Below are 22,919 nucleotides of genomic sequence, written 5' to 3' on the forward strand. Positions count from 1 at the left end.
CCATTGATTTTTAGAGAGAGTGGAAGAGAGAGGGAAAGACAGAGAGAAACACTGATGTGAGAGAGACACATCGATTGGTTGCCTCCTGCATGAGCCCTGACTAGGGCCCGGGCTAGGGAGGACCCTGCAAATGAAGTATGTGTCCTTGACTGGAATCAAACCTAGGACACTTTGGTCTGCAGGTTGATGTTCTATCCACTGATCCAAACCAGCTAGGGCCTATCCTTATTTTTGTTTTTTTTTAAATTTGCTGTTCTGATTGGGTGATATCCACTATTCTGTATACAGGTAATTAACTAATCTGTTGATTTCTAGCAATATATGTTGATTTCTAGCAATATATTTTTATTTTAGTTATGTATTCTTCATACCTTATTTGTACTTTATTGTATTTTCTAACTCTTTGGTGAAGTTCTCTCTTAATTCCTCTTTTCTATTCTCATTTTTTAAATCCTCATCCAAGGATATGTTTATTGATTATTAGAGAGAGAGAGAGAGAGAGAGAGAGAGAGAGAGAGAATATGAAAGAAAGAGACAGAAAGAGAAGAGAGAGAGAGAGAGAGAGAGAGAGAGAGAGAGAGAGAGAGAGAGAGAAAGAAATGTGAAAGATAAACCTCAATCAGTTGCCTCCCATATGCACCCTGACCCTGATCGGGGATCAAACTCACAACCTAGGTATGTGCCCTGATTGGGAATCAAACCTGCAAACTTTTGGTGTACAGGACAATGCTTCAGCCAACTGAGCTACCCAACCAGGGCCTACTCTTGTTATTTGAATATCCTATGATTGTTTCTTTGAATTCTTTATCAGGCAAATTACTTATCTTCATTTTATTAGATTTTTTCCTTTGTGGTTTTGTGTTCCTTCAATTGGGGCATAGTCTTCTGTCTCTCTATTTTGTTTGACTTTCTGTGTTTGTTCCTATGAGTTATGAACTAGCTATCTCCTAATCTTGAAGAAGTGGCTCTGGTGAAGGCTCTGTGTTGGGTAGTTCTGGCAGGCTGGTTATAGTCTAGCTGCACACAAATTGCTTCTGGTGTGCCAACTGGCCAGAAGTAGTGCGTTCTGAGTGGAACAGCCTGGTGTACAGGCATGTGAATTAGCTCTGTGTTTTTCTGCCTATCCATGGCCACAATGTAGTTGGGGAAGCCATATGTGTGTGCTTCCTTTGCCCTTCTGATCTGGGTGGGGTTTCCAGGTGTGTGGACAGGTGGTCCTGTTGCCTTAAGTGTCTTTGCATGGGCTGGATCTGGGTGGGATTGTCCTGTGTGCACTCATTGCATCACGCCACTGGTTTCACAATTTCTCTGGACAGGGCATCCCTATGCACTCACACGGCAGCACCTTACTATTTTCATACTCTTTCTGGGTGAGGCAGGCCTGCATGCAGCAGTGCTCCAGTATCTGTGTTCTTTCTCTGTATGGTACTGCTCTGTATGGTACTGCAGCGCTTTGCTAGATCCACTGGATCAATCTCTGGGTGGAGGGCCCTGTGGAAGGATACATGCTATGGTATCCTTTTATCTCTAACTATGGGAGGGTGGTTTGTGGATGTGCTATTGTGGGTTTGTAGGTTGACTAGAGAACCTGGACAGAGCTAAAATGCACTCTCCAAATGCAAAGGGAGACGTAACCCATGGTACTTCCCCATCCTCTGGTTCTGGAGAGTTCCGTCAGCTCCTAGAGAGCTCTGGAGGTCCCAGTCTTCTCTATGTGGTATCTCTCTTGGTTGTTGTGTAGAAGCCATTCAGTTGGCCTTCAGTTGTCTCTCAGGAGAAACTGCTCTAAATATAGGTGTACATTCAATATGTTATTGGGAGGGGGCTAAATCAGTGTTTTCCAACACCAACATCTTGGACTTGCCTCTCACACTTTCTGTTTTTGAGGTCACATTTTATATCTTTCTGTTTTGTGAATCTCCTAACTAATTTTAGCTTGAGTTGAGTTGGTACTTTTGTCTTTTGACCTTTATAGTAGCTTTTTAAATGTCTGATTTGCTGTGTTTATTTAATATTTGGATTTACCTGTGAAATTTTTTCCTTATATATTCTAATTTATGATTATTGCTTTCCATTTTCTTCTTAAAGATCTTTAACATTTATTGTAAAAACGATTTAATGGTGATGAACTCCTTTACTTTTTGCTTGTTTTTATCTCTCCTTCAATTCTGAATGATAACCTTGCTGGGTATATTAATCTAGGTTGTAGGTTCCTTTATTTCAATACTTTAGAAGATATCCCACCACTCCCTTCTGGCCCATAAAGTTGCTGCTGCAAAATTAGTTGATAGCCTTATGGGGTTTCCTTTGTTTATAACTTGTGTTTTTCTTGTTTCCTTCAAGAGTATCTCTTTGTTTTTAACTTTTGCCATTCTAATTACCATATGTCTTGGTGTGGGCCTCTTTGGGTTCATTTTGTTTGGAAATTTCTGTGATTCCTGGATCTGAATGACTGTTTCTTTTCCCAGGTTAGAAAAGTTTTCAGCCATTATTTCTTCAAATAATGTTTTTGTTCCTTTCTCTTTTCATTCTCCTTCTAGAATGCCTATAATGTGAATGTTTGTGAGCTTGATTTTGTTTCACAGGCTCTTTAAATTATCCACATTTTAAAAAATTCTGTTTTATTTTTTGCTGTTCTGATTAATTTCCACTAGTCTGTGTTCTGGGTCACTGATACATTCTTCTGTATGTTAATCTGCTGTTGATTCCTTCTAGTGTATTTATCATTTCAGTTATTGTATTTTTCAGCTCTCTTTGGGCCTTTATTATACTTTATCTTTGTTGTAGTTTTAAGTTCCTGTATTCCACTCTGAAGTTTGGTGAGCATCCTTAGAACTATAGCTTTGAATTCTTTATCAAGTGAATGCCTTATCTCCAACTCCTTAGGGTTTTTTCTTGTTCCTTCATTTGAGAGGTATTCTTCTGTTTTTATTTTTTCATTTTGTTTGACTTCCTATGTTATTTGTATAAATTTGATAAAATATCTATCTCTCCCATTCTTGAAAAAGTGGCTTTATGTAGAAGTTACCTATGTATAGGCTGTTTGTGTGCTGGGTTAATTTGGAAGGCCAGTTGGAGTTGAGCTGGTGCCTATGGCATTGGGCTACCAAGCTGAAGCATCTCCAGGCATGTATAGTAGTGCTCACAGGTACCTCCAACCCTGAAGAAATTCCTACAATTCCTGGAGAGCTCCTGTGGTTCCCTAGCCTGCTCTATATGACCTCTCTCTCATTTCTTGTACAGAAAGTGGCCTTGTGTAGAAGAAACCTCTGTGTTGGCTGTGTGCCTGGTAGTTTTGGCAGACTGATTGGAACTGGGCAGATATTTATTGGGGTGTTAGCCTGTTAGGCTAGATTGGATCCAGGCAGGGAGGCCAGGAATGTGTCGTGAAGCCCTGTGGCTCCTTCTTGCTCCCGTTGTTCAGAGCTGAAATAGAATTCTGGGCAGTGGGATGAGCACACATTGCTATAATCTCCCAAGCAGATCAAAGCACCCTGACAGAGCTTCCATCTCCCTATGGAGGTGGAGGAGGACAAAGACACTGTTGCTTATCAGCACCTCTGATCTTGGAGATTTCCTACAGATACCAAAGAGCTCCCCTAGTCTTCTCTATTTTGTCTTTCTCTCATTTGTGTTCAAAAGCTGTTCAATCAGTCTTCAGCTGTCTCTCAGGAATAATTTCCCTTTCTATAGGTGTATATTTTAGTGTGCTTGTGGGAGTGGGCGATTTCAGCATCATCCTATGCCACTGCCATCTTGGACCTCTTGTTGGGGTCTACTTTGAAGTACATCAACATTTTAGGGATTACAAATGACCAGAAGCAACATCAATACTTTTAACATATAAGTTCTGAAATCTGATGTTTTTGCCATGGTAACAGCAGAGGTCTGAAGAAGATATATAAAATATCCAGATATTCCTTCTGTAATGATCTAGTTACCAACCATGACAAAGTAATTATTAGGCATGCATTTCATTTAACCATCTCTAGAGGAAATAGAATTACCTGCATTCCCTGATTTGATGTAAAGCTTTGCCAAGTTCATTGTTCTTCAGGCAGTCTAGCATGGACTGGATGGCTGCTTCGGTAGATGTGAAGGTTGGTTCAGACCACACACCCTCTATATAAAGAGGATCAGCTGCAATGGCTGCAGTGGCCTCCTTCAGATTTTTCTTTAAGTCACTCAGTTCCCTGGACATATTTAGCAGCTGTTAAAAAATTATTTTTACTGTAGTTAGTTCAAGGATGGATTTTATATCCCCCAAAGAAAACAATTGATTATATGTGGTGTAGTTAAGCACAAGCTTAGTATCGTGAAAAACTAAAATAGGACAAATGAAACTTTACTACAAGGTATGTATAGGTGGTTGTATGGATGAAATAACTTTATGTGTCTACATCTGGGAAGTTCTTCTTATAGAAAAGATTAAGACTTCCTTTAAAGTGTTGTCTAATTAAGTAGAAGGGCATATTCAGAAGTAAAATGCACACCAGAACAGGCTTGGGAATTGGGTAAAGCTGGTTTCAAATGCCAATTCTACAATGTATGGTGGGACCACAGTCAAGTAAATAGACTTTTATGCATCTTATTTTTCTCATCTGTGGGACTGAAGATATCACAGGTTAATTTTAAAGATGAAATAAGACAGTATATATAAAATGGTAAGTTTTGCATAAAAATGCTCAATAAATATTTTCAACATGGACTATAAAAAATGAAATTTTCTTACTATTGCTATGCTATGGAAAGAGAGTAAAGACATAGTTTTAAGTAAGAGAAGGAAAAATCTCAATGTAATAGTTCTCATGTTACAGAGGTAAAAGATTTTCCCTCAAAATTACTGAAACCAAAAGATCCAGAGTGTTATAAAGTAAAGCATATGAGAGAACCTACAAAACTTCTTAGTACTCCTAAAATGTATTGTGGAAGACAGCTGTTTTGGAATCTGATCTCAAGAGCATTTTTAAAAATTGACATGAATTTAAAGGTTTTTTTCCCTTTGTAATGCAAGTTGATGATTCTTGTTTTCTTTGTAGAGTTGATTTACCCAACATCTTCATTCCCAGCTCCCTCATTTTACAAACAACAGAACCAAAGTTCTCAAGGACTATTTGTATCCACACAGATGCCTGTTAAAAACAAATACCTACTCCAGAGTTAGGTTTAAAATGTTCTCAGGTAATGATTTTAATAAGATATTAGAGTACTTTATGTACATACGTTTTTAAGTTTTAAAGTGAATTTATTTTTAATTCTTCTAAATCTAGGCAAGTTTTAATTATTGTACGTGCTTGTACAGTATTTAAAACTTATCTAGATTTAAAATAATTAAGGAGACATTCACTTTAAATTTACAAAATTTAAAAACAGTTATCTAATATAGACACACACATAATTTACTTTTCTATGTAACACATAATTTACTTTTCTAAAGTAGAACTTTAATTGCCTTTTTAATATGGAAAAAGACATGTGAGTTGCATTGTATGTCTTCTCTTTTGTCTTTTCTTTTTTGAGCCAAGATGGATTCTAAGGATCCTGTTAATACTTGCTGGAAGAATAAGAAGAGTAAACCTATCTTTGCAACATGGCAAATAACATATAAACTGTCTTCTCTTTTATCTGGTAATTTGTAATTCAATAGAGGAACACTGGTTTGTGAAGAGCTCTTCATAAACAAAGCTGTCTGATTCATGCCTCCCTTGAAATTAGCATTTGAAAGTATATTAAAAAACTATACCTTCCTTTTCCTTTTTTTCCAAATGAGTGATAAATATGGTGCTCCACCCTCCTCAATATATTCTTAGTGGGATGGTTTCCTGAACTCTTGGCTTTTCACTGATGACTACCACATCTATACCTTCAGTTCAGGTCTCTCTTCTGACCTCCAATCTCTTCTATATTTTCATATTAAACTGCCTGCAAGATGTCGTTAACCTGGGCTGGTCTAGTGGGCAGACTTGGTTATTGACCAGCAGGCAGAAGGTTTGACCCATTGGATGTACAATTGCCTCAGTCCTCCTTTTATATCCCTGTCCCACAGGTGGTACCACCAGTCACTTAGTTAATCTGAGATGGAACCTGAGCATCACACTCTTTCCTCTCCTTCACCCCTACCCCCACTCCCAATTTCTTGACGTTTTGTCCTAAATATCTCTTACATTTCCTCCCTTCTCTCTATACCTAGCACTTGTAGCCGAGTTGAAGCTCTAATCTCACATCTGAGCTATTTTATCAGCTTCATAAGTGGTCTCCCTATCTCCAGTCTAGTTGTCATCAAATCCACCTCATATCTGTGCCATAAGCTCTAACCAAAACACTCTCAGGCACAGGATCTTCCATGATCTCCCCTTACCTATTTCTTCTACCTTGCTCCATCGATCCTTTTTACTTTGCATGTTATAATCTAGCAATAGTAAACCACATGTAGTTTCTTTCTCTTTCTTACCACCATGTTTATGTTTACCAGAACATACCTCCTTAGCCACCACTTTTTCTCTCTAACTCCAACTCATCCATGAAGAATCATCAAGGTGTGATTTCCTCCAAAAAGCTATGCTATTTCAGCTTGATGACTTAGGTGTTTGTCCTTCACGTTTCCATAATATCCTCTGTACATCCCCATTATTTCACTTACTACATGGCAGTAGTATTCACTTCTAGGAAAATTTTGCTCACTTGGAAGTAGTATATTTCAATTATTTTACTTTTCACATTTAAAAATATTAAAGCATCCTGATGCTAAGCAGGGAAGTGGAAGAGAATCAAGCATCATATAGATGTTTCTTTCTTATCTCAATGAAGAACAAGTAGAGAAAGCTAAATACAAAGAAGGAAAACCATAAAACAAGGATCCAAAGGCAGGACTAGGGCAGGCCAAGTAAGACCTCTTAGCATGGCACTGAGGGAGGTCTCATACTCAGAGTCCTTCAGTTTTGTGCCTAGGCCTGTCACTTGCCTCACACTAGTCCTGGCACTGCCAAATGAGAGTAGAAATATGACACATTTAATACTTATTCTACAGCAAAATGATTATGTAGGAATAACATCACTTAGATAGTTTAGATGGGGGAACAGAGGGTGTGGGGCAGGGAGAACAAAAGGAAAGGAAAGATTTTCATGGCAGCGCTCAGGGTTGGGAGGTGCGTGGGCTCACCTCTGGCATGGAACTGACTTCGTGCACCTGGCCGATGAGCTTACAGTAGGACTGAAAAAGCAGCAGCAGCTGGAAGTGTAGCTTATATAACCTCTGACACAGTTCCAATTGCTAGAGAGAGAATTAGCATGGGGAGAAATTAGTTATTAAGGACAGTTTTTGTATAACAAGTGAAATCTTGGAGGAGACAAACTTTTTAAAAATATCAAGGATCCATAACTAGCTGCTATTATTCCCAATAAAACAGAACAAGTCCAGTCAGTAAATATCAGTGAGACATTCACAATATAACATAGAATAGCTCCTGGAGGATGAGTACTTAGAGAGGAGTAGTAGCTATAAAGGGACTGAGTGAATCAACCATGTTTGCCAGTTACATGTCTACAAATTATAGTTGCGGCTGTCTTAATTTTTATAGGCGGAATATTTTTTTAAAAAACAAAGAATTTCTGTTTTTTTAAAAAGTATAGTTGAAAGGTAAAACATTAAGTCATTCTAAAGATTAAATTTATAAATTCAGCAGACACTTGGGAGATTACTCCATGGAACAATTCTGGCTGCATTTTGGGTGCACTCATCCTGAAGTCTGTGTAAATAAAACAGTCATATGACTCTCTAAGGAGAGATGATGCTTCTTTACTGATGATGCTTCTACTCAGTGCTCAATAAATAGTTGTTTAATTAAAGAGATAAAAAACAGCTAAATGTGCTTACAAAAAGGAGACATTACAAAAATATTCAAAACGTTCTGTGGAAAGAACATTAAAAAGTAATAATACAAAATGGCCCTGTAAATACCAATGGAATTTAAAATGTGTTCATTATGTGAGTTATGTATCCTATGAGGAAAAAATAAATCATGAGTAATTCTACCACCAACGATTATACTGCTCTTTGAGCTGTATCTGCTTATAACGGCCTCTAAATGCTGCCTATTTTATTCTAAGAATGTGTTAGCTCCTAGATAGTGGATGGGATTCTGTGAGGAAAAGAAGAGCCTTCATTAGGTAGAATTTCATGGCTTAGCAGTCACTAGTGAAAGTGGTTATGTGGCTTAAACTACACTTCACTGTTCAGTTTTCAAATGTGGTTCCTTGAGGATAAATAGGGCCTTTCTTTTGCTAATGGAGTAGAGACCTCAGCTCAGAATTGAGAGCTACTGTGGTGATTTAAAATTGTTCCCCGAATCAGTTTAAGCAGAGAAATGACAATAATTTAAATTTAGGTTTGAAGAAGAATATTCTATTAACAGTATTATTAACAGACTTTTGATCCTAATTTTAAAAAGTTACTAAAGCTCATTTGAAACCATGGTGAATGAAGCTTTCTTTCTCCTCTCACCCTTTCTTTGGCCCTTAGGGGGATAAAATTCTACTTTAGATTTACCTGATCTCTCATTGCTGGAAACCAGCCTAAGGTTAAAGAAGTAGCTACACTCACTAGTTACTCCAAACTAGATCTTTGGTTGTTTCAGTAAAACGTTGTATTTTGAACTTTTCTTTATGGGAAATCTTTTAAAATCTGGTACAAAAAGTAACTACCAGAGATTCACAGAAAGATAAAAAAGTATTGTTTAAAAAATGTTACTTTCACAATTTAGGGTGAAACCTAGCTATGAAAACTCTGACTTTCCAAGTATCAGATAATGGTAGTTATTAACTCAAGATATTCCACTTATAGTATGAGAGTTCATAGCAACATAGGTTTCTACTTTTGGGCCGAAAGCAGCCCATTACGCTACTAACAAACTGGCATATCTCAATCTACCAAATAATATAAAATGGAAGAAAAAAGGGGAAACATGCTAAGAGCTATAATAGTAACAGTAAAAGTAAGGTTTGTTATGGGTCCATGCCTCAAATGGGCAGAGAGTATGAAAGAAAGTTAACTTACTGCCAGAGATTCCATTTGCTACACAGCAAGCATGGCACAGGAAACAGGAAAGGAAACAGAGTACAGGGTCAGTGTCTGCATGCAACGGAAAGCACGGCCCTCTTCCACCAGCAGAACCATCAGCAGTATTAGCATTGCTTGCCCAGACTTGATAAATGGTTGCAAATGTGGTACCCATTCGACATGCAGAGCGGCCCAGTTAAAAACAAGCTCTAGTGGGAAGCATGTTGTTGAAAAAGTAATTTGTAATCTTTCAGATTCTCTGGTTAGTTGGTTTAGATTTTGTCTTGGAGATCAGAAGTCAAGACTTTTATTGCTTTATGATTTTAGTATTTAAATGTGAGTAATATGTGAACATAGTAGAACTCTGAGGTCAGCTGAGTAATGTGAATGAACTACAGCCCCAAATAAATTATAGCATTGCTAAATGTTAAGGCAGAGCCTTTCATGTGTTTGGCTTCATACCTACTAACCTATGACTATCCAATTAACATAAAATATAATTAACAATCTAAGTGGCATTTTATTTAATCATATTGTCTTCCACATTGAGAATATTTTATAATATTGCTAGATATAGTCATTTCAAAGGGCTAAACATTGTCTGTATACTTCCCAAACAAGTGTGAGATATGACATGTCATTTTCTTGCATTTTATTTTTTATAATTTTTGCTAGTAGACAATTTCTAAAAGTAATATAGAACTCATGGTTAGTCTAGAGCAGGGGTGGGCAAACTTTTTGACTCGAGGGCCACAATGGGTTCTTAAACTGGACCGGAGGGCCGGAACAAAAGCATGGATGGAGTGTTTGTGTGAACTAATATAAATTCAAAGTAAACATCATTATATAAAAGGGTACAGTCTTTTTTTTCAATAGTTTTATTCATTTCAAAAGGGCTGGATCCGGACCGCAGGCCGTAGTTTGCCCACGGCTGGTCTAGAGTAATATAACTGGGCCATGTTCAACTATGGCTACTACTTCTTGGTGTCACCATATCATAACCATATAATTGGTTTAAGGAAAGTTTGGGAATGTGGAAAGAGATAACTGTAACCTGACACTATATTAGAAAAATCAATTTGGCCATTCTTAATTATAGGTCAGTATATCTGGTTCTAGATTTTCAAAATATTTGAGGACCTATCTGTTTCCGATTCTTGACCAAAAACCACTTATCTTAATGCTCTTTCCAAAACATTCTCTGGGTTATCAGTTTAATGTCTTGTGCTCAACATAAGGTATAGTGCACAAAAAATAAAACCATCAAATTATTTATTACTATCTTCAAACATAAAGCATTACCACTACCAATCTCCACCACAACCCGTCTTCAAAGCCTCTCTTCTTGTTTCACCTGTTACTTGTGTTTGGCACATTGAAGACTATTGTATTATGTTTATTGAGTAGTTTTTGGGCCCTGGCCACGACTATCTTTCAAACTTTGAAAGATAAATACTTTTAATATTGTGAAATAGATTATACAACTTGAGGTATTTATTATTTTGGGAGAAAAATTTCTGCCTAGAAGTTTTTATAACCAAACCTTATCTACTGACATACAATGTCATTCCAGAAAGGAGTACAGGGTCAGATTAAGTCTATATATATACAGAATTCTACTGTGTAGACTTTTAGAAAATGTCAAATATGAACAAAATACTTAGTATGCATTTCAGTATGTAACAGCTTCTACCATAGAATAAACTATTGAGAAGTGTGGAATGAAGGACTAAGTAAATTACATGGTCTTTGTGAAGAAAATGCTGTCTTTACTGTTTTCCAAAACAAGGTTGTAATGCAAGATCATCACATCAGGTAAAGCAAAACCTCTGTTAAGTAAAGGCAAATGAGCCTTTTTGACTCCAGCTTTGTGCTAAGGAATTTCATCATCAATGTATTCCTTCCACTCAATTTTCAGAACACAAAACAGTGTTTCTTGGGAGATGGCCAACACGACGCATACCAGTTCTCAGAGTACTTCTTAAACTGTCCTTTTTAGGTAAGCTAGTCCAAACTTCCTGATATTTATTATCTCAGAATCATTTCTTAGGCCAGAGGCTGGGACCCAGTTTTTATTTGCAGCTCCAAAAAGCAAAAAATGCCTTTCTAGGCCATTTTATGGAAAATGTTAAAAGTCTTCCACTCCCATGCTAATGTTTTCTTATATCTAGGTTTTAAAAACAACCCCTTTAGAAATTTTTATTATGAATGTGTCTAAGTGACTCAAGGTTCTTTTGAAAATACTGTGGTAATGCCTAAAAATTTTTCTTCAAGCACTGTTCCTTCACTGCTGATATGGCTTGATTTGTAAATTGGATTTAGAGGTTATGTTTTTCAAAATGAGAAAGACCAAGAAGTCAAGATGTTAAGAATTGATCATAGATAGGGTGGTTTAAAAGCCCCAAATAATCTAATTATTATGCATTAACAGTAGCATAGACATTCTTATTTCTCTGGATTCTGCTCTGAAATGAATTCTATGTTTATGGCATAGGTAAAAATCTGAGAAGTTTTTGACAAGACAGGAAATGAGCCACAGTGTACTATACCAGCTATTATTTTCACCATCTTTTGTCTCTGAAAGTCACTCGTTAAAACTAAACAATAAAATTGAGCCCTGACCAGTTTGGCTCAGTGGATAGAGTGTCCGCCTGTGGACTGAAGGGTCCTGGGCTCGATTCCAGTAAAGGGCATGTACCTTGGTTGCGGGCACATCCCCAGTGGGCGGTGTGCAGGAGGCAGCTGATCGATGTTTCTCTCATCGATGTTTCTAACTCTCTATCCCTCTCCCTTCCTCTCTGTAAAAAATCAATAAAATATATATTTTTTTAAAAATTTGAGATAACCTAGCCAATTGTAATACATGGATGCATCTAATCTCTCAAGTATATATGAATAATATGTACTTACCTGCTGCTAAATTACATGGGACTGGCACATTGATGACCATTGTATTATGTTTGATTTGTACTTTTTTGGACCTTGACCATGATTATCTTTCAAAGCTTTGAAAAATAAATACCTTTAAGCTTATGATAAAGATTACATAACCTGAGTATTTACTATTTTTAAGGAAACATTGATTTTAGCATACATTTCCTTAGTCAGCATTGGAAATAGGATTTCTTACAGAATAAAGAGTGATTGACTATACCCAAAGATGATGTTTAATAGATTACATTTTAACTGGATAAATGTCTTGTTTTGTTCAAGCTAACTTGTTGTTCAGTCTATATAGGAACAGAAGCTTTAGGCTTCTTATTCAATGGATTGATTATGTAGGAATAGGAAATACATGATAGAGTATTAGTGTTCAAGAAGACCCTTATAATTGGAATGGTGATTTAAATATAAGATGAAATGTAGTAGGGCTAAATGTCAAATATTGTACTTAAATACAAAGAGTCACATGTTTAAGTAGTACTCAGAAATATCTGTTGAATCTTGATTGTGTCAACTAAAATGTATAATGAGTGAAGTGGAAAGATCTCCTGCTCTCAGGGCCAGCTCTGCGAAACTGGGAGGTGAGCTATGTTTAGTTGTGGGGCTGAGGGTGTTGCCTGGAGAATCTAGAACTGAGTTCTTTGCCCTGAGCAACATTTCTGTTAACTTAAATTACCTAGTAGTAGTCACTCCAGAATAAACTCCATAGGAAATGGACAGGTTAACAGAAACCCACATCCTTAAATAAAAGTGCAATTTTTAGTTGTGAAGGGATTTGTCTCTCTTCTTGATATGCTCAGGCTGAAAAATTACTGGTAAAGCTGCATCTCCAATGAGTGTGACTCCTCTCATAAGACACATGCTTTGTTTTATGTTCTGTTGAGTGTGTGCAGTGCCTTATTCTAGAAGAGTTATTATTGTGGTCATCAACAAGCCTAAATCATTTACTAATCATGCCTGTATTTTTTAAAAAGTCTTCCCTTTAGAATACGTCCTCGAGGAAGGTCCAAGATGGTGGTATAGGAGGATGCTGAGTTTGTCCCCTTCCAATAACACCTCAAATATACACCTGTATTTAGAGTAATTCCTCCTGAGAGATAAGTGAAGGCCAACTGAACAGCTTCTGCATAATAAACGAGAGAGAGAGAGAGAGAGAGAGAGAGAGAGAGAGAGAGAGAGAGAGAGAGAGAGAGAGAGAAAGTTGGGGTTCTGTGAGAGCTCTCCAGCAGCTGAGGGTCTCTCCAGGACAGAAGGAACTGGTGAGCACCATTGTTCATGCCTCTCCTACATGTGGATAGAGGGCAGGAGCTCTCTAGGTTCTTTGGCTAAACTGCCAGGCTGCTGTTGCATGGCCCCTCCACCACTCCTGGAGCTACTTTAAGCATAAAGAGGGGAGGGCCGCCATAGCATGCACAAATGGGGCCCCTATACCTGGAGATGGATCCAGCAGGTATAGTAAGGTGCTGCTGCACACAGAGAGTGTAGAACTAGCAAAGCACTGAGGTGCCTGCATGCAAGGCAGTCCAGTCAGAGATAGTGGGCCACGCTGCATGCGCACATGGGGATGCACCATCCAAAGAAGTAAACTAGGGGGGTTCTTCTGTGAGCACACACCTGACAGCCCTACCCAGATCAGGAGGTCAAGGAAGTGTACGCACACCAGGTCTCCACACCCCAACTCCATTCTGGCCAAGGACAGCCAGAACAACAGGGAGCTACTGCAAATGTGCATACACCAGGCTGTCCCTCCAAGAACCAACTACTTCTGGACAGATCAGCCTACAAAACTAACATAGTCTTCACAGAGGCCACTTTTTCAAGATTTGGAGAGACAATTATTTCATTTAACTCAGAGAAACAAACGCAGAAAGTCAAATAAAGTAGGGAGACAGAAGAATATGCCCCAAATGAAGGAACACAAAACCACAGAGAAAAAAAATCTAACAAAAGGGGGATAAGTAATTTGCCTCATTTAAAAAAATCAAAGAAATGGTCATAAGAATGCTTAAGAAATTTCAGAGTAAAATAGAGGAACTCAGAGAGAGAACTTAAAAAAAGAGCTAATAAAATAAAGAAATGAGCAGAGATGAAGAAACATTAGAAGGATTCAACAGCAGATTAATCAACAGTAACTTTAAAGGCCATAAGGGAGTGGCAGGACAACTTAAAAGTGCTGCAAGAAAGAATGGAATAGTGACCTGTTGACAGAGTAGTAAATATCACCCAATAAGAACAGAAAAATTAAAAAAACATTTTTAAAAATGAAGATACTGTAAGTGACATCTAGGACAATATCAAATGCTCTAACATTTGCATTACAGGGATTACAGAAGGTGAAGAGAGAGAAAAAAGTGGAAAGTATATTTGAAGAAATAATGACTGAAAACTTTACTAATCTGGGGAAGAAAACAGATGTCCAATAAGTTCAGAGAGTTCCAGAGAAGATAAACCCAAAGTGGCTCACACCAAGATATATTGTAATTAAAATGGCAAAGGTTAAGGATAAAGAGACAATACTGAAGGAAGCAAGAGGAAAAATGAGTTACATACAAAGGGATCCCAGAAGGCTATCAGCTGAGTTCTCAGCAGCAACTTTAAAGGCCATAGGGAGTGGCAGGACAGCTTTAGAATGCTGAAAGAAAGGACTTACAATTTAGAATAATTTATCCAGCAAGGTTATCACTCAGAATTCAAGGAAAGATAAAAGAGTTTCCAAGACAAGCACAAACTAAAGGAGTTCACCACTCCTAAATTAATTTTAAAAGAAACATGAAAGGGTCTTCTTCATGCAGAATAGAAAAGGCCATAACTAGAAATAATAAAATATAGTATGGAAAGAAAAAAACTCACTGGTAAAGGCAAATATAATAAGCACAGTGAATCAACCACTTCAAAAGCTTAAAAGAAGGTTAAAAGACAAAATTAGCACAATTAACTACAACTACAATAAATGGGAGACAAATAAAAAAATATAAAACATGGCATCAAAAACAAATCATGAATGAGGGAGTAAAAATAAAGTGCTTGCCCTGGCTGGTTTGGTTCAGTGGATAGAGCGTTGGCCTGCGGACTGAAGGGTCCCGGTTTGATTCCAGTCAAGGGCACATGCCTGGGTTGCAGGCTCGTACCCCAATAGGGGCCATGCAGGAGGCAGCCGATCAATGATTCTCTCTCATCACTGATGTTTCTATCTCTCTCTTCCTCTCCCTTCCTCTTTGAAATCAATAAAAATATATTTAAAAAGAAATAAAGTGCTTTTAGAATGTATTTAGATTTAAACAATTATCAGCTGAAAACAGAATGCTATAAATATAGATGGATATATATGAACCTCATGGTAGCCACAAATGAAAAACCTACACAAAAAAATGAACACAAAAAATTCAATGGAAAGAAATCCCAACAGAACATGGAAGAAAACTAGCAAATGAAAAGTAAAGAGATCAAGAGAAGAAAAGATTAGCAGAAACAATGAACAAAATGTCAATAAGTATGTACCTTGTGATAATTGCTTTAAATATAACTGGACTAAATACTCCAATCAAAAGACAGAGTGGAAAAGGTAGATCAGAGGCATGGTGGCATAAGGGTGCATCATTTCCTCTTTCCCTGACATTTCAACAGAAGTTAACCATCTACAATACAACAAAGAAATTCCTGCTCAACACAGGTGCACACCTGAGAGACCTGTGCTGAAACACCTAAAGGTGGGCATCCGGGAATAAATGGAGAAACAAGAAGGGAGGAGAGTGCAGAAGGCCTACAGATGCAGCTCTGCAGCCAGGAGCTTGGAACTCAGGCAGGAGAGGGAAGAAAGCCAGCGGAAGCAGGCACTTCCATCAGCTGGAAGGAACAGAGAGCTGGTGGTGGTGGTGGGGTGGCTCAGCAGGGTGGGCAGCTCAGCAGGGTGCGCAAGTGGTAAGGAAGTGAACAGTATCTGAGTCAGCAGATGTGTGACAGAGCACAGGGCTCTGCTGTACAGTGCCCCACTGTCAGGCTGTGTGGTGGTGTTTCAGACAAAGAAACGGAACCACAGAACCCTGTTGCTGCTTGGACTCCTGAAACTTGCCTCCTGTTGCCTTTGGAGTCAGGTCCAGGAGCATATAATCTGTATACCAAGAGCTGTTGCAGTATAATTTCTGTTTCCCCCTGTGACTGATACCCAGAAGGGGTGCTTGGGGTGGGAGTCCACAGAGATCAGAGGACAACATTATGGTGAAGGCAAAACAAACCACACCCACAAACAGCAGGGCTGCACTGTCTTAAGCTAAGAAGGTTCAAGACTGGGAGGTCTTGGAAGTAAAAAATCTTGCATTTCAGCACCATCTACTGGATTATGGTAGAAAGACCTCTTCAGAGATAAAGGTAAAAACAAAGGAGGATAGCAAATAACCACAATAATGAAGATGACCAGAAAGAAAATGAAAAATCCCCAGAAAGCAGGCTGGAACACATGGAAATATGGGATATAAATGACAGAGATTTTTAGATTGCAGTTCTGAAAATACTCAACAAGATGCGAGAAAATACTGACAGGCAATTCAGTGCACTCAGAAAATAAATCAATGAAAAAAAAATGAGTGTTTTACCAAGAAATTGTAACTAAAAAAGAACCAATCAGAAATCCTGAAAATGAGGCATGCAATTAAGGAGATTAAGAGCAAACTACTGAGCATAGAAAACAGAACCAACCAGTTAGAGGAAAGAACTAGTGATATTGAAGATAGGAATCAAGAAATGACACAGAGGGAAGAAGAAAAAGGAAAGAGCTCTAGGAGAATTGTTTGACCCCATTAGAAAAGCAATATTAGAATTATAGGCATTGAGGAGGAGGAAGAGAGGGAGCATGGAATGGAGAATCTATTAAAACAAATAGTGGATGAGAACTTCCAAAATATATGGAAAGAACTAGATCCTTGAATCCAAGAAATAAATTGAACACCTAGTTACATCAATCCAAGAGGCCCTAACCAAGGCACTTGGTATTGAAGCTGTCAAAAATTAATAACAACGAAAAAATTCTCAAAGCAACCAGGTAAAAGAAGGAAGTAATCTACAAATGAAAACCCATCAGAATTTCATCTGACTTCTCAGTAGATACTCTGTAAGACAGAAGAGAATTAAATCAAATATTAAAATGTCTGAAAGGGAGAAATTACCAGCCATGAATAATATATCCAGCAAAATTATCCTTTAAACATGAAGGAGAAATAAAGATGTTTCCAGACATACAGAAGCTGAATCACCAGAAAACCTCCATTGCAGGAAATACTCAAGGTAGTTATTCTACCTGAAACAAAGAACATAAGGTAAGAACAACACTATAAGTAAGATCACCAAAAAAACTTACAGCATAAATAGGGATAATTTGCAACAACAAAAACAACAACAACAAATGAAAGGGGAAGGAGGAAAGGTCTGAACTGGCAAAGGAAGATGAAGATCAGATGCACTCAAAAGGGAAAAAAACGACAGTATATACGCAACTTTATTTTTTATAAACCTAATGGTAACCACACACAAAATCCCCAAACCAAGACATATAGCTTAAAAAAAGAGGAAACAGAGAAAAGAAATATGGAACACCACCAAACAAAAACAAAAGACAGAAACATAATGGAAAAGAGCCAATGGAGGCACAGAGCTACCAGGAAACAAAAGATAAAGTGACTACAGAAAATTCTCATACATCAATAATTACCCTAAATGTAAAGGGTCTGAATTCACCAATAAAGAGGCACAGAGTAACAGAGTGGATAAAAAAAAAAAAAAAACCCACCCCAAAAAACCAACCATATGCTGCCTACAAGAGATACATCTAAGCTACAAAGACAAAGGCAGATTCAGTTAAAGGTTGGGAAATGATACTCCAAGCAAATAACATCCCCAAAAAGCAGGTGTAGCCATACTTATATCTCACAAAATAAATATCAAGTCAACATAGGTAACAAGAGACAAAGATGGATACTTTATAATGATAAAAGGAACATATATAAAAGAGCTACTCACAGAATTAAAGGGAGAAACAGATAAAAACAAAATCATAGTTGGAGACCTTAATACTCCATTAACAGCTCTAAACAGATCAACCAAATAGAAAGTCAATAAAGAAATATTGGGCCTAAATGAAACACTAGACCAAATGGATAAAATTGACATTTACAGAACATTTCATCCCAGAACATCAGATCCTACATTCTTCTCCAGTGTACATGGAACATATTCAAGGATAAACCATATGTTGAGTCACAAACTAGCATCAACAAATTCAAGAACATTGAAATTATATCAAGCATATTCTCCAACTACTTGCCTTGAAATTAGAAATGAACTGCACAAAGGAAGTAGAGAAACCCACAAATATGTGGAAATTAAACAACATACTACTAAAAAATGACTGGGTCAAAGAAGAAATAAAAGATGGGATCAAAAGATATATAGAGGCAAATGAGAATGATAATACAACATATCAAAACCTCTAGGATTCAGGGAAAGCAGTAATAAGAGTAAAGTTTATATCATTACAAGTTTATCTCAAGAAGAAAGAGAAATCCCAAGTAAACAACCTAACAGCACATTTTAAAGTACTAGAAAAAGAAGAACAAAAGCAACCCAAAGTCAGAAGAAAAGAAATAATAAAAATTTGGAGCAGAATTGAATGAAATAGAGAATAAAAAACCTATACAAAAAATTAAAACAAAGAGATGGTTCTTTGAAAAGATTAATAAAATTGACAACCCCCTGGCTAGACTCACTAAGGAAAAAAGGGAAAGATCCATGTAAACAAAATAAAAAAAGAGAGAAGTCAACACAGACATCATAGATATACACCCTGATTCCAAAAACAATAAAGACACTACAAAAAAAGAGAATGACAGGCCAATGTCCTCGATGAACATAGATGCAAAAATCTCAGCAAAATGCGCAATCTGAATTCAAAAATACATTAAAAAGATTATATACCATGACCAAGTGGGATTTATACCAGGGATAGAAGGATGGTTCATATCCACAAATTAATTAATGTGATACATCATACCAACAAACCCAAGGCTAAAAATCATTATACTCTCAATAGATATAGAAAAAGTATTTGAAAAACTTCAACATCCATTTATGACAAAAACTCTCAACAAAGTGGTCAGAGAAGGAACTTACCTCACAATGATAAAGGCTATGTATAACAACAGACATATAGATAAATGGAACAGAATAGAGAGCCCAGAATTAAACGCTTGCTTATATGGTCAATTAATCTATGGAAAAGGAGACTAGAATGTACAATGGAGAAATGACAGTCTCTTCAATAAGTTGTTATTGGGAAAACTAGACAAATAAATGCAAAAAAAAATTGAAACTGGACCACTATCTTTACAAAGTATACAAAATGAACTCAAAATGGATTAAAGAGATAAATGTAAGACCTGAAGCCATACAACTCCTAGAAGAAAATATAGGTAGTAAATACTCTGACATCAGTTTTAGTAATCTCTTTTTTAAAAAATATATTTTTATTCATTTCAGAGAGGAAGGGAGAGGGATAGAGAGACAGAAAAATCAATGATGAAAGAAAATCATTGTTTGGCTCTCTCCTGCATGTCCCACATCAGGGATTGAGCCTGTAATCTGGGCATACACCCTAATCAGGAATCGAATCATGACCTCCTGGTTCATAGGTTGACACTCAACCACTGAGCCACACCAGCCAGGCTAGCTTTTTGGATATGTCCCCTTGAGCAAGGGAAACAAACATAAATAAACAAATGGGAATTACTCAAACTAAAAAGCTTTTTCACAGCAAAGGAAGCCGTCAACAAAATGAAAGAACAACTTACTGAATGGGAGTATATGTTCACAAATAAAATATCCAATAAATGGTTCATATCCAAAACATGAGAAAATCATATAATTCAAAACTAAGAAATAAACAATTTGATGAAAGAATGGACTGAAGATTTTAGAGACATTTCTCTAAAGGTGACATACAGATGGCCAACAGACATATGAAAAGATGTTCATCATCACTAATCATCAGAATGCAGATCAAAACCACAATGAGATATCACCTCACACCTGTCAGAATGGCTATTATCAATAAATCAATAAATCAACAAACAAGAAGTGGTAGTGAGGATGTGCAGAAAAGGGAACCTTCATGCACTGCTGGTGGGATTGCTAATTCCTGCAGTCACTATGGATAACATTATGAAGGTTCTTCACAAAATTAAAAATAGAATGACCATATAACTCAGCAAATCCTCTTCTTGGTACTTATCCATAGAGATCCAAAATACCAATTCAAAAAGATAGATGCATATCTATGTTAATTGCAGCATTATGTACAACAGCCAAGATATGGAAATAACCTAATTGTCCATTGAAAGATGAATGGATAAAAAAGTTGTGGTACATGTATACAATGGAATATTACTAGGCCATAAAGAATGAAATCTTGCCATTTGTGACAACCTATAGACCCTAGAGGGTATTATGCTAAGTAAAATAAGTCAGACAAAGACAAATTCCACATGATTTTCACTTATGTGTGGAATCTAAAAAACCAAATAAAGGAACAACAAAGAGAAATAAACTCATACTAGTAGATACAGAGAATGAACTTATGGTAGCAAGATGGGGAGGAGGTTGAGGGTCTGGGTGAAAAAGGAGAAGAAATTAAGTACAAATTGGCAGTTACACAATTAGTCATGGGGATGTAAAGTACAGTTCAGGGAATATGGTCAATAATCCTATATAATAAAAGGCTAATATGCAAATTGTCCCCTTGACTGGGAGTTTGACCAGGGGGTGGCACTGGCTGGCCAACCAGCCGGAGCCATTCCTCCTGGCCGGCCCCACCCCGATCGGCCCTGGTCAGGGCAGGCCAGCCGGATCCCACTCGTGCATTAATTTGTGCAGTGGGCCCTAGTAATATAATAACTGTCCATGGTGGTAGATGGGTACTAAACTTATTAGGTGGAAACACTTTGTAAATTATATAAATGTCTAAACATTATGCTATACACCTGAAACTAGTATGATATTGAATGTCAACTGTAATTGAAAAATAAAAAATTAAAAAAACAAAATATATGAGGAACTCATATAACTCAATAACAACAAAAAACCCCAATTCAATAAAAATTGGGCATAAAACATGAAGAGACATTTCTCCAAAGATACTGGCCATCTACTTGCATCTATTTGCTTTCGTTTCCCTGCTTTGGAGCCTTCAGTATAGATGGCCAATAACATATGAAAAGATACTGAACATCAGTAATCATCAGGGAAATGGAGATCAAAACCACAATGAGATATCTCCTCAAACCTGTCAGAATGACTATCATCAATAAATCAACAAACAAATGTTGGGGAGGATACGGAGGAAAGGGAACCTTTATGCACTGTTGGTTGGACTGCAAATTGGTATACTCTCCATGGAAAACAGCATGGAGGTTCCTCAAAAAACTAAAAATAGTACTACTATACAATCCAGCAATCTACTTTTGGCTATTTTTCTAAAGAAAGTGAAAATACTAATTTGAAAAGTTACATCCACCCATGTTTATTTCTGTATTATTTACAATAGTCTTCCAAGATTTGGAAGAAACTTAGGTGCTCACTGATAGATGAATGAATACTATTAAAGAAGAAGTGGGTACATATATACAGTGGAACCTTGGTTCTCAAAATTAATTTGTTTCAGAAAGCTGTTCAAGAAATTATTTGTTCAAAAACCAAATCATTTTTTCCTCATTAGAAAAAATATAAATTGAATTAATCTGTTCCAGACCCCTAAATGATTCCCTGTTTTAACCTTTCTTAGATACAGTACATATCTATCATACTGTTTAATCTATAAATAAACACTTCTTTTCCTAAATTTATGGAGCCACCCTCTACTAGACTTAAAGGAATCACTTCCAGCACTCATTCTAGGGGTGCAGCATCTTTGCTTTTTCATTTATCCAAATCAACAAGTTTTTCCACTTCTTCACTTGCCTGTGATCATTGTTTTGTGAGCACTTTCACACCCTTAGCAACATCAGCACACTTGATGGCCCCTTTATGCTTTCAAATTGTGCTAATCATCCATTTCACCAGCAACAAAAGCAAAAGCAAAACAAAACAACACCCCCCCCCCCCCCCCCCCCCCCCCCCCCCCCCCCCGCCAAATACTCACAGCTTAATTTCCTGAGATGTTAACAATGTGAGGCTTACTAGTAGTGGTAAAGGGACTCACATTCTCTCCTTTGTTTGTGGCCCAAGAGGCACTTTTTATCTTGCTGAAGTATCAGCATGAAAGGGTTGTCAGGTTGAGAACTGAAGTTTTGTTTGAAAACAGACATTTTTTCAGTGAACAACTTGGTCAAGAACCGAATTGTTCAAGATGGGAGATGTTCAAGAACCAAGGTTTGACTGTACAATGGAATAATTCTCATCAATAAAAAAAGAATGAAATCCTGCCATTTGTGACAACATGGATGGACCTAGAGGGTATTATACTAAGCAAAAGAAGTCAGAGACAAATACCACATAATTTCACTTATATGAAGTATTAAAAAAATCAAAATAAATGAACAAAACAAACAAATGAGAAAACAGTCTCATAGGCACAAAGATCAAACTGATGGTTGCCAGAGGGGTGGGGAGTGGAGTGATGCATAAAAATGGAAGGGGAATATAATCGAGAACAATGTCATAACTTTGCAGACTTAGTGGGGTGAGCACATCATAAGGCATATAAATGTTAAATCACTATGTTGTACACCTGAAACTAATATAATATTGTATGGAAACTATACCTTAATTAAAAGACTTTCCAAGTATAGAAACACTTTTTAAAAACACTTTTTAAAGAAACTGTTCTGTACACACATTGAGAATTCTCTAATACACCCTGACTGAGCATGTGCAGTAGGCA

At 37.1% G+C, this 22,919-nt stretch overlaps 1 protein-coding gene across 19 annotated transcripts in view; it reads right to left on the reverse strand.

Annotated features, from left to right (window-relative positions):
• FRY (FRY microtubule binding protein) overlaps window positions 1–22,919 on the reverse strand; it is a 611,006-nt gene that overhangs the window by 19,441 nt on the left and 568,646 nt on the right. For 13 of the 19 annotated variants that reach the window (XM_036299692.1, XM_036299683.1, XM_036299695.1 and 10 more), the window contains 3 exons: window positions 9,053–9,070; window positions 7,160–7,270; window positions 4,008–4,210 (listed from right to left, as the gene is read on the reverse strand). The exons of 1 other annotated variant lie outside the window; for it this stretch is intronic. In XM_036299692.1, the coding sequence (XP_036155585.1) occupies window positions 4,008–4,210; window positions 7,160–7,270; window positions 9,053–9,070 (332 nt within the window). The remainder of the gene's footprint in view (window positions 1–4,007; window positions 4,211–7,159; window positions 7,271–9,052; window positions 9,071–22,919) is intronic. 5 more of the 19 variants (XM_036299681.1, XM_036299688.1, XM_036299696.1 and 2 more) reach the window with 4 other exon arrangements.

The sequence above is a fragment of the Myotis myotis genome, unplaced genomic scaffold (assembly GCF_014108235.1).
Source record: "Myotis myotis isolate mMyoMyo1 unplaced genomic scaffold, mMyoMyo1.p scaffold_m19_p_3, whole genome shotgun sequence".
Taxonomy (NCBI): Eukaryota; Metazoa; Chordata; class Mammalia; order Chiroptera; family Vespertilionidae; genus Myotis; species Myotis myotis.